This window comes from Carassius carassius, chromosome 6, assembly GCF_963082965.1.
Source record: "Carassius carassius chromosome 6, fCarCar2.1, whole genome shotgun sequence".
Classification (NCBI taxonomy): domain Eukaryota; kingdom Metazoa; phylum Chordata; class Actinopteri; order Cypriniformes; family Cyprinidae; genus Carassius; species Carassius carassius.
Genome location: NC_081760.1, coordinates 6870732 through 6883392, shown reverse-complemented (window position 1 = coordinate 6883392; position 12661 = coordinate 6870732). Strand labels below are relative to the sequence as shown.

Sequence of the window (12661 nt, the reverse complement as noted above, 5' to 3'; positions counted from 1 at the left end):
TTTAGATTATTTAACTATTTATCACAATATTGTACTTTTTCGTATTTCATAATAATTCTTTAGATAATAACATTAATCTTATTAACATTGTGAATATTCGATTTTATCAGTTATGTATTTATCAAACAAATATCTTGACACGCTTTCTTGCTAATTTAGCTCCAATTCTGGAACCTTTATTTTGAAAAACCGTGTTATGACATAATTCGTTTAGCCGGAAGTGACTCTTGAATCTTTATTTGCAGAGGAGCGCTTGTCCCGTTATTCTCTGGAATTATTATTAAAACATTTTTTATATATATATATATATATATATTTTTTTTTTTTTTTTTTTTCGAGGAAGCAGATGACTTATTTCAGTGAAATAGGCAAATCCACGTTTGGCATTGCCGGCCAGTCTGTAGCTACAAATGTCATGAATATGGTGTAAAAGGAAGAAGAGAGTTTTCCAGTCGGTATTGTAAGGCGATTTATTTCTCCATCATTAATAACCACCGGGTGGAAATTCTCCGTTTTATCAAACACAAGTATGTCAGGAAAACACTTCAACGTGCACGAAGTGGGTTGTTGCATCAAATACTTCATATTTGGATTTAACATTATATTTTGGGTGAGTTGGCATTGTGTGCGAGCTGTGAGTGTACAGTTTACATTTCGTCGCCTGGGGTTTGCATTAAACCAACTCTGGGTGTCTTACACACTGGCTGTACCTCAAAACCTACGAGATGCCTACGTAGACAGCACTGTAGAGAGTTTCAAACGCGTTTATTATTATGGCCAAAATCTGTCGTACGTTCTAAATTCACCCCTAAATGTAATGTTCAGACGCTCATTTATGGCTTCATCCGTTACATCTTAACTGCCACGATACAAAAAATATATGCGAATGTTCCAAAAGTAGCTTAATTATCTTGCAAAGATAGTGAGTGCAGTTTGTACATTCCAAACGCGGTTATGAGCTTCAGAAGTGCATTTCGAACTTTCCGAATGATCTCATGTTACCAAGAAATAACGTCAAACGTTCCAAACACACTTTGGGCTTTTAACAAACGCTGCTAAAATGTTAGGAATGCTGTTATCTTAAACAAAAATGCTGTTAAAACATTCCAAAAGCACATGTGATGTTCCAAAAAAAATGCGGTTTGAATATTTCTAACACGTTTATCAGTTTTGGACTTGTTACTCCAAAAATGTAATATTATTACTTTCTGGCAACTGGTATTAATTACATTAGTACTAGTTACATTTCCTTCACCCAACAGAAGTTGTAATTATTGTGCACAACAGCCAACTAGGTTTTGAGACACAACCATGTGACACATGGTTTTTGCCATCACAAAAAGCTATAAAAATTTGAATGTGACCACTAACAAAATTTAATTTTATAAAGATGATCTCCAACTCTATCTGATACAAATATATATGCTCTTTAGCTGCTCGGGGTGGCGTTCCTGTCTGTGGCTCTTTGGGCCTGGAGTGAGAAGGTAAATGAAGCCCATCTTTTTACAAGCACTTCATAAATGAATCTGATCAAGTGAGATCTTGTTCTCATTAAATTGTAATCAAGTTAATATTCGTATTTCCATCAGGGGGTTCTTTCCAACATCTCCTCCATCACAGATCTGGGCGGGTTTGATCCGGTGTGGCTGTTTCTCGTGGTGGGTGGGGTGATGTTCGTGCTCGGCTTCGCAGGATGCATCGGAGCTTTGAGGGAAAACTCCTTCCTTCTTAAGTTTGTATGTCATATTTAGGGAAGTCGTGGGTCACCGGGAAGTCGTGGCCTAATGGTTAGAGAGTCGGACTCCCAATTGAAAGGTTGTGAGTTCGAGTCCCGGGCCGGCAGGAATTGTGGGTGGGGGGAGTGCATGTACAGTTCTCTCACCACCCTCAATACCATGACTTAGGTGCCCTTGAGCAAGGCATCGAACCCCCAACTGCTCCCCGGGCGCCGCAGCATAAATGGCTGCCCACTGCTCCGGGTGTGTGCTCACAGTGTGTGTGTGTGTGTGTTCACTGCTCTGTATGTGTGCACTTCGGATGGGTTAAATGCAGAGCACAAATTCTGAGTATGGGTCACCATACTTGGCTGAATTTCACGTCACTTTCAATTTCACGTCACTTTAGTCTTTACCATTGAGATCAAGCAGAGAGTTATGCTCTAGATTTTACATAAAGCATGAGTGTTAATAGTGTGTTGGTTAATAGCTTATTTATTCATACTTATTTAAATAGTTTGTATAACACACAATGATAAATTAATTTTGCATTAGAAAAAACTGTTTTTAAACTTCAGGAAGAGCGTAGAGTTCTACCAGGATGATGGATGTATGTAGACCAAAACCTGCAAACGAGTTGGCGTTTGGTACTTCCATTACCCGAACGTCAGTGGGTATTTTGAATGGATTTTTGTTTAAAAGCCTGAAATAAGTTGTGTGGTTAACACAATCTTAAGATAATTTCCTAAAAACATCAGTAATACCCCATTGTATTTTTTTTTGTTCTTTTTTTTTTTGACAAAGATGGTAGTGATGGGAGAAAGGATGCTTTTCAAAGCTTCAAATCAACTGAACTAAATGCAAAATGATTCACTGTTTTGAAGCACTCAAAAATGGTGTCAATGCATTGAAAGCATGCATAAAAACAGCTTTTACAAACTCATAACTCATTGCAAATGTTTGTATTGAAACTATAATTTGTCAAATGCAATTAGCTAATCGTTCAATACCACTAAATATGAAGTGTCTGTATATTGTGTGTTCTTTTATCTGTTCTCAGGGCTTTTTTGTTTTATGGATGGCTCAGCAAAACATGCCAATAAAAGACTATTAACTGCTAGTATTCCTTTTAATTTTACAAATGTCTCATTAAAAGGTCAACAAATTTATAAAACTGCTCTGGGATCAGGTAATAGACTAGTTTCTAGTTTGAATGTGGTTTGAAAGTGTGTGAACAACTTCTCACGCAGGTTCTGGTGGTCTGTGTCACTCATTTTATATAAGAGGGGATGTTGTGAGAGCTTTATGGGAATGTTAAGAATGGTGTTGCGAAAGTATTACAAGAGGCCCGTTTCCTCTGTAGGGTAACGGAGGCTTTCTTAAAACATCTGGAATCACCAGATGAACTGTGATGTCAGTTTGGAAGTATTCATTGCGGTCACAGTGACAAATTATTACTCAATGTACTTGTACAAAAAATTGTGTGTGCAGTTGGAGATGTATGTTGTAAAAATATGTTAAAGGGAAACAAGGAGAACTGAGTCATCATAAAATGTTAATTTCTCTGTAAATGTGTCGAGATATGTTGGCAGGGTTAGGAATTATAAACCTGAGAGAATTCACTTAGTTGAATCTGTCGTGGGAATATAACACATTCTTGATTTATTGGAGACCCTTAAAGCTGATATCATCCATGAGTTGTGTAACAAGATCTCCGCTGTCCTCTTCCGCAGTTTTCCGTTTTTCTGGGAATCATATTTTTCCTGGAGTTGACAGCGGGAGTCTTGGCCTTTGTCTTTAAAGACTGGATTAAAGACCAGCTCAAGTTCTTCATCAACAACAATATTAGAGCCTACAGAGACGACATTGACCTACAGAATCTCATCGACTTTACACAAGATTATGTAAGCACACATATAAACCTAACCACAAAAAGAGTTTACTTAAAGGTGCAGTTATTCTTGTGGTAATCTCAATTTAATGTGCAAACATGATTATAAAACAATAAGTAGGCACTTTCAAATCTTACTTGGTTTATTTTACTGGTATATAATTATATTTATAATAATATTAATAACAACAAGCTATAATTTTATATAAATTACATATTTATTATATATTTTACATGTCTTATATATTTATAAATGTATTTTTTGCATTAGTTATGTTTAATAAATTATTCATTTATTTATAATAATTAAATGTAACTATATAAACTATATATATATCTATAGTATTTTATAACTAACAGTTAAAATAATAAAATATAAAAAGTTTATATATATGTATATATATATATTAATGCATTGTTATAAAAATATAACATTTTAAATGTATAGTCAATTTAAAATCTAATTGTGTATTTTTGTGAGCTACTGTAGTAGCAATCTGTTTAAATCTGTAACGGCGATTGGTTGGTCAGCTCATGAATATTCAATGCATGTATGTTTCTGCAGTGGGAGTGTTGTGGAGCTTTTGGGCCTGAAGACTGGAATCTGAATATTTACTTTAATTGTACTGACACTAATCTGAGCAGAGAGAAATGTGGGGTTCCCTTTTCCTGCTGCACCAAGGACCCTGCTGTGAGTAAACACAGCATATACACTCTTAGCACGCATACAGTACACACAGACACACGTCATCTTACCACCTAGAATGTGCCATTGTCTCCTTCCAGAAAAACTGGGCACATGAACAGGAAGTGATGTAAATTCGGCAGACAGAGCACACACATACATGCATGAAAAAACAACAACTGTTCTCTATTTTATAATGCTCAAAGCCTATGATTTATTGTAGAATGTTAAGTTTTGCAGAGGGCTAAATCCTAGCTTTCTTCATGTTTCTCTTCTCAAAGGAGGATGTGATAAACACACAGTGTGGATATGACATTCGAGCGAAAGGTGTAAGTATGTATGGATTTAAAGAATATCCTGGTCACTCTTTTACATATAACTAAAGTGAAAATGAACCGAAATCCCCGTAAAAGTGTTTTTGTAAGGTGAATTGTTTAATATTTTGCATGCATTGAATTTTTTTTGGCTAATGTTTGTTTTTATGTGTGAAGGAAAATGAACAGAAGACCTTTATACACACGAAAGGATGTGTACCGCAGTTTGAGAAATGGTTACAGGAGAATCTAACCGTAGTTGCGGGAATCTTTATAGGAATTGCACTTCTGCAGGTAAATAAACAACAACATGTTGTGTATGTCCCACTATAAACAGCAGTCATTCATAATTGAAGGAATAAATTAGAAGGGAAACTGAGTGTAGATCATTTACAAAATGAAATCGCCTTGAACGTAACAGTGTCTTGGAAGAGTATGAAGGCCTTTTGACAGTTACGACATTTTGTGTCATTTGTGTTCCTGTGGCTCAGTGGTAGAGCATAGCATTTGTAATGCAAAAGGTCGAGGGTTCAATTCCCAGGGAACACACATACTGGTAAAAAAAAAAAAAAAAAATGTATAACCTGAATGCACTGTAAGTCGCTCTGGATAAAAGCTTCTGCTAAATTTTTTTTTAATTTATCCTATCTTTTCATTAATGATGAATTTTCTTTGTTTATAAGCTCTAAAACAGAACAATTGTTAATGTTTATAATATTTATTTAATTTTAATACTTACGGAAAAATAGGGCCCTCAGATACATCAAAACCCTTGAATAATGATTTATGCCAGTATTCTATTTCATGTATTGTTTAATTTATCTCCAGAGTGCTCTTTCATTTCAGTAGCTGTCCTTCTATTTTACAACCTAAACATGATCCACCAAGTGTGGTCATTTATTGATTTATAGGCAGCTCTGTCCTGTTTAGGGTATTCCAATATTTTTGAAAGGCATTAAGCCTAGATTAGATTTAATAATGTCCAGGAAGCCACCTAATAAAGCATTGTTGTTTAACTCCGTGTTGCGTAATACAATAACTTATCATCTGCTTCTAGATATTTGGGATCTGTCTGGCACAGAATCTTCTGAGTGACATTGAGGCGGTCAGAGAGAGCTGGTAAGAAACATCACTGATATCAGAAATAGTGCATTTAGATTAGAGACCCCAAACACTAATGGAAGGCTGGGAAACGAGACTTAAAATGAAAATAACTATTGCAGATTAGGGCTGTCAAATCGATTAATCGTGATTAATCGCATCCAAAATAAAAGTTGGTGTTTACATAGTATATGTGTGTGTGTGCTGTGTATATTTAAATGTGTATATACTAGGGATGTCCCCCAGCCGGCATTTCAACTTTGATTCAACGTTGAAACAACGTCAGGTACCATGGTTGAATCAACGTTGAATTACCTTTCGATTTTGCAAATTGGATCAACATTGAAATCATGATGTTGATTCACCGTTGAAATCGCGACGTTGATGCACGGTTGAAATCACGACGTTGATTCACCGTGGAAATCACGACGCTGTTTCACCGTCTTACCTTCATCACGTGTGAATTACGGTCGTTCTGCAGACCTTGGATTAACGCTGAATGAGGTGTTGATTTTGAAAAGTTAATCAACGTTGATAACACAATGTTGTTTCACCGTAGTACCTGGCACCATGTATAAATACACACTTGTATGTTCCATGAGATCCTAGTTTGCATTTAGATCAACAGTACAGGATAAAGGCTAACAATCAAATGACTGGCAGCAATGGCTTCACAATCAACTTCAATAAACTACCACATGCTAAAAATTGTATAACAGCAGTTTTATTTTGGAAACCTAATGTATAAAACAGATGAAAATAATAAACTTTATTTTTGCAGAGTATGCATGGATGTATTGTTAAAAAAATGTACAACCCGAATTCCGGAAAAGTTGGGACCTTTTTTAAATTTTAATAAAATGAAAACTAAAAGACTTTCAAATCACATGAGCCAATATTTTATTCACAATAGAACATAGATAACATAGCAAATGTTTAAACTGAGAAAGTTTACAATTTTATGCACAAAATGAGCTCATTTCAATTTTGATTTCTGCTACAGGTCTCAAAATAGTTGGGACGGGGCATGTTTACCATGGTGTAGCATCTCCTTTTCTTTTCAAAACAGTTTGAAGACGTCTGGGCATTGAGGCTATGAGTTGCTGGAGTTTTGCTGTTGGAATTTGGTCCCATTCTTGCCTTATATAGATTTCCAGCTGCTGAAGAGTTCGTGGTCGTCTTTGACGTATTTTTCGTTTAATGATGCGCCAAATGTTCTCTATAGGTGAAAGATCTGGACTGCAGGCAGGCCAGGTTAGCACCCGGACTCTTCTACGACGAAGCCATGCTGTTGTTATAGCTGCAGTATGTGGTTTTGCATTGTCCTGCTGAAATAAACAAGGCCTTCCCTGAAATAGACGTTGTTTGGAGGGAAGCATATGTTGCTCTAAAACCTTTATATACCTTTCAGCATTCACAGAGCCTTCCAAAACATGCAAGCTGCCCATACCGTATGCACTTATGCACCCCCATACCATCAGAGATGCTGGCTTTTGAACTGAACGCTGATAACATGCTGGAAGGTCTCCCTCCTCTTTAGCCCGGAGGACACGGCGTCCGTGATTTCCAACAAGAATGTCAAATTTGGACTCATCTGACCATAAAACACTATTCCACTTTGAAATAGTCCATTTTAAATGAGCCTTGGCCCACAGGACACGACGGCACTTCTGGACCATGTTCACATATGGCTTCCTTTTTGCATGATAGAGCTTTAGTTGGCATCTGCTGATGGCACGGCGGATTGTGTTTACCGACAGTGGTTTCTGAAAGTATTCCTGGGCCCATTTAGTAATGTCACTGACACAATCATGCCGATGAGTGATGCGGTGTCGTCTGAGAGCCGAAGACCACGGGCATCCAATAAAGGTCTCCGGCTTTGTCCCTTACGCACAGAGATTTCTCCAGTTTCTCTGAATCTTTTGATGATGTTATGCACTGTAGATGATGAGATTTGCAAAGCCTTTGCAATTTGACGTTGAGGAACATTGTTTTTAAAATTCTCCACAATTTTTTTACGCAGTCTTTCACAGATTGGAGAGCCTCTGCCCATCTTTACTTCTGAGAGACTCTGCTTCTCTAAGACAAAGCTTTTATAGCTAATCATGTTACAGACCTGATATCAATTAACTTAATTGCATATAAATGCATATTTTTAGTGGCACTTGCAAGAGAAACCCTTGTACCTTTATGACTGAAACCAGTTTATCTTTTATTTTGGTGGAAAACTACAGTTTCTGTAAAAAAAACATGTTTTAGTAATGTGTCTCATGACAAGAGATGTGTACATTTGTGCAGTGAAAATGTGTTGCACAGTTTGCGAAGGGAACCTTCAACCAGGACCGCTGTAAGGGGAGGGAAGATTAGGACAATTCCAAGGGCCCAGCATTAGAGAGGGCACCCCGTGTCGGGGGGGTTTCTAATGGGATCCCTGTGTCTTCTTTACCGTGGGGAATGCAGAATGAGATTTCTACCAAAGGGGACTAAAATGTTAGAACCAACAGCCTCGTGCATATAGTGTGGTTGTGCTTCAGGTGATCCTTGAAAGAGTCCCAGCGCTAGGTCCATTCTGACGTCGTCCCCTCCACTCTTTCCCACTTCTGTATACGTCCTGTATAAACATTTACATTTAACAGACGCAAAAAAATAGAAGCAGACAGGTCAACAAGAGAACAACAAGAGTCTCAGTTAGTGTAGTACAGAACGCATAGCCAGGTTTTTTTTTTTTTTTTTAAATATGAAAGACAAGAAAAGAAGGGAAAGTGCTAGTATTAGCTGGTTAAGTGCTGGCGAAAAAGATGGGTCTTTAGATGTTTCTTGAAAATGAGTAAAGACTCAGCTGTTCGGATTGAGATTGGGAGGTCAATCCACCAGCTGGGCACAGTCCAGGAAAAGGTCCTTGAGGGTGATTTTGAATTTCTTTGGAATGGCACCACAAGGCATCGTTCACTTGCAGAGCGCAAACTTCTGGAGGGCACATAAGATTTAACCAGTGAGTTTAGGTATGGTCACAATGTTTCACAATAACTTTGATATTGTGAAATATATTTAACTGACAACTGAATGCAAAATAAATCACACAATATTTTCACTTTACAGTTCAGTAACGAGGTTGGAAACAAAGTAGACAACACTATTCATTAAACACTTATTTAATGTATTCAGATGAAAGTTTACAATTCACAAATTATTCACAAGCAGTGTTTTCAGAGCCCCCAGTTACACTGTTTTAATCAGAACACTAGCAATACAGTATAGTAAAATAAGTAAAATCTAATTCAGTAATTTTTTAAGTACAATCAAAACCTATCACAAAAGGTCAAAGCATCTCTACCAGAAGTGACAGTGCAATGTAGCAGATGAACAATTTCTTACCAATGTTTCAAGAATAAGCTGGATCCTTGATGGGATCCAAGGGGATCTACAAGGGGAAAGAAGAAATGGTTTACTGAAAAGTTCTTGAAAAGCAGGATTTCATTTTATACCATTTCTTTAAACCATTGGTTCTCAAACGTTTTATACCAAGTAACACTTCAGAAAATATTTGTTATTAAATATTAAGTTTCACCATAATGACCAACATTAAAATTAAAATTAAAAGCAGCGTAGTAGGCCAAACTATTCAGCTACAGCTCTAAAGTTAAAAAATAAGGCAGTTTTATTCTAATAAGAATATTTATTGTTGTCAGCCACTTTACCATGGTAAATACAGTTGAACATTAACACTACACTGTGCGTACATACAGGTAAATGAAAACTTAGTTTAAATTAAAATGCGTTATAACAAAAGTTACATAACTTTACTGTACATTAACTATACTTAAATGTACAAAAAAACCTTACTCAAAGATTAAATTAAAATGTATTAACATTAATATTTAATTTAGTGATTCACCTGTGTAACCACTAGAGAGGGGCCTGACACTGAGAACCACTGCTTTAAACAATCCTAATTCATTTTTAAATTCATTTTCATTAATTCATTTAAATTGTACCGACATTTGCACTTATGTTTCAGAAAACACTTTGAAACTATTATTAGAATAAAAACATATATAACACACCTAATGCATGGGATTCATATTAGGAAAATGTTGAAAAATCTCTAAAAGACGGACATTAACACATAACTTACCAGCAACACAGTAGGTGAGCATCTAACTTGATCATCTGTGATAAAGCAATGCAAAAATACACAGACGGGTATTTATTTATCCTCTGCAGGTTACATGTCCTTTAAGCTACTCATTTGTAAACTCTGGTTATACTTTACTATTTTCAAAAGATAATAAAGATAGCGATTTTCTTACCTCATTTTGCCAGTATGTTTGCAGGACCTCGCAGAACACATCTGACCCTTCTTGTGTTCACAGTTTTTGTTCTCCTTTGACATGTCACGACTCAAATTCGCTCAAAATAAAAAAAAAAATAACAGGCAAATATAAAATAATTCAGGACCGAATTATTATATCGTCAGTTATAACGAGCAGCAGCTCACAGTTAGCTGCCTCACTCACAGAAACACGACAATAACGCTCATATTTTTTAATGTAGAAAGGCGCGAACTGATTCATTGTCCAGTTTCCTGAATGATCGCAAGATTAACCAATAATGATCAAAGTAATAAAACAAAACTACCAATAGGACTTGTTTCAGTGTGATAAAGCAGCGAAATGTATTTAGTTTTATTGTTGTTAATGATGATAATATTTAACATATACCTTTAGATTTTATAATAGATATCATGACTAAAATATTTAAAAATGCTATTAAAATAATAATAATGTTAAATAATTTAATATAAATAATTTAAAAGTTTAACCTTTTTCAACCATTTAGCATTAAACATTTTTAACATTGTTTCATTAAAACAACTGACCTCATTTCAACCATATTTCAACGTTGAAAGTTGGTCATGTGCTGGAAGTTTTTCAACTGTTCATCTTTAAACGTTGAATCAACGTTGTTTCAACGTTGAAACCACAACTGACCTTATTTCAACCATATTTCAACGTTGAAAGTTGGTCATGTGCTGGAAGTTTTTCAACCATCCAGCTTTAAACGTTGAATCAACATTGTTTCAATGTTAAAACCACAACTGACCTTATTTCAACCATATTTCAACGTTGAAGGTCGGTCATGTGCCGGCTGGGCCCGATCAGGTTTTTTTGCCTCCGAGTCATTTGATTTTGAGTATCTACCGATACAGAGTCCCGATCCGATACTTCTATAATACATAAAAAAAAGAACAAAGAAGAGCGAAAAAAAAAGATCCAAGATGTTCAATAAATTAAATTTTGAAATATATTCAAATAGAAAACAGCTATTTTAAATAGTCTAGCAAAAATATGTAAACATTTTACTGTTTTGCTGTTCTTTGGATCAAATAAATGCAGTCTTGGTGAACAGAAGAGACTTCTTTAAACAACATTAACAAGCTTACTGTTCAAAAACTTCTGACTGGTAGTATAGGCAACTTTATTTTTTCTCTAATTTCTAGCTTTTAATTGGCTTAGAAATCTATAACTGCTGGACGATAACAAATAATGATTTGTTTATATACTACAAAGACTGTTTATCACACAGTAAGGTGGAATAGTTTCTATACTGTAATAAATGCTATGTCAATCAGCACTGCATTGTTCATATACTTTATTTATCAGCTGCTGGAGATGACTTGAAAAACCACATACTGTCTTCGTGTTTCCAAAAGTTTCTGTTTTTCTGTGAAAATAGCTGTTTTCATACAGCTATAGCTGGATGCTTTTGTCCATATTAGGAATTTCCTGATATGATTTTCTGCGTGAGAGCGCCCTCTGGCGTCGAGTATGAATGAAACGCACACTGTAGGAGTGTTTAGCGCTCTGTGATGTTCATCTCGCCTTATTCTGGGTCCGAATAAAACACCAGATCATGCGCAGACCATCCTGTCTCTTTGAGTTTAAATCTATATTTATTCACATATTATATATATCCGAGTCTTGATCGGGAGGTAACGTCCGATTCCGATCGAGTCTGAAACCACGTGATCAGGCCCGATTTCCGATCCCGTGATCGGATCTGGACATCCCTAGTATATACACACATACATATATTTAATATGTGGATGCGATTAATCGTGATTAATTGATTTGAGAGCCCTAATTGTTAAATTTTCTAAGTTAGAGTAAGTTGTGTATTTGGACGTCTAGTAAAACCAATTTTTTTGTTGCCATTTCAGACTGGCAGAAAAAACCTGTTTGGTGTAGTCTCAGTCCTTTTTTTATTTTTTTTTGTCCAGTGTGAATAAACCCCTAGCGAGTACACTGGATGAAATCTTATTTTCTTAAGCTGTGATGGTAATGAGCAGGTAAAGGATGTCTCTTCTTGCTAACATCTCTGTTTTTCATCCTCCAGTTTGTTCACCTGAAGCACTCGAGCCATTCTGCTGACAGAGCTTCCATCTCTCTATCACTCGGCAACAGGGTTGGCACATTGTCATCACAGTATCCTAGCAACCAGCGAGGGATTCCATTCGCATACCTCCTTTATTACAATTTCTTCAAGTGCAAAATCAACAGTATTAACACAATGAGTCTACACAGAACTCATTTGTCATTATTAAGCCTTTAAGAAACACTTAAAAGAATGGTTGACCCAACACTGAATATTGGTTGAAAATGTTCTCACCCTTAGGTCATCCAAGATGTAGATGAGTTTTTCTTCATCAGAACAGATTTGGAGAAGTACAGCATTACATCACTTGCTCACCACTGGATCCGGTGCAGTCAGAATTAAAAAGTCCAAATAGCTGATAAAAACATCACAATAATCCACACCACTCCAGCCAGTCAATTACCAATTTATGAAAGTTGTGTGTTTGTAAAAAAACAAAAACAAATCCATCATTAAGGTGTTTTAACTTTAAACCATTGTTTCTAGCCAAAATACAAGTAAGTATTCCATAATAATGCGT

At 36.0% G+C, this 12661-nt stretch overlaps 1 protein-coding gene across 1 annotated transcript; it reads left to right on the top strand.

The window, feature by feature from the left end:
* Positions 1–317: 317 nt before the first annotated feature.
* LOC132142300 (tetraspanin-5-like) lies at positions 318–12240 on the top strand. The gene is made up of 9 exons (XM_059552075.1): positions 318–610; positions 1434–1484; positions 1590–1736; positions 3449–3619; positions 4172–4297; positions 4573–4620; positions 4783–4899; positions 5663–5724; positions 12103–12240. The coding sequence occupies exons 1-9, from the start codon at positions 530–532 to the stop codon at positions 12113–12115; spliced, it is 816 nt and encodes a 271-aa protein (XP_059408058.1). The 5' UTR covers positions 318–529; the 3' UTR covers positions 12116–12240.
* Positions 12241–12661: the final 421 nt, after the last annotated feature.

Excerpts from the sequence above, each read along its gene's own strand:
- LOC132142300 (XM_059552075.1), top strand. The coding sequence starts at position 530 with ATGTCAGGAAAACACTTCAACGTGCACGAAGTGGGTTGTTGCATCAAA. Across the intron at positions 3,620-4,171 it reads TCGACTTTACACAAGATTAT|TGGGAGTGTTGTGGAGCTTT; the intron begins GTAAGCACACAT and ends ATGTTTCTGCAG. Across the intron at positions 4,621-4,782 it reads ATGACATTCGAGCGAAAGGT|GAAAATGAACAGAAGACCTT; the intron begins GTAAGTATGTAT and ends TTATGTGTGAAG.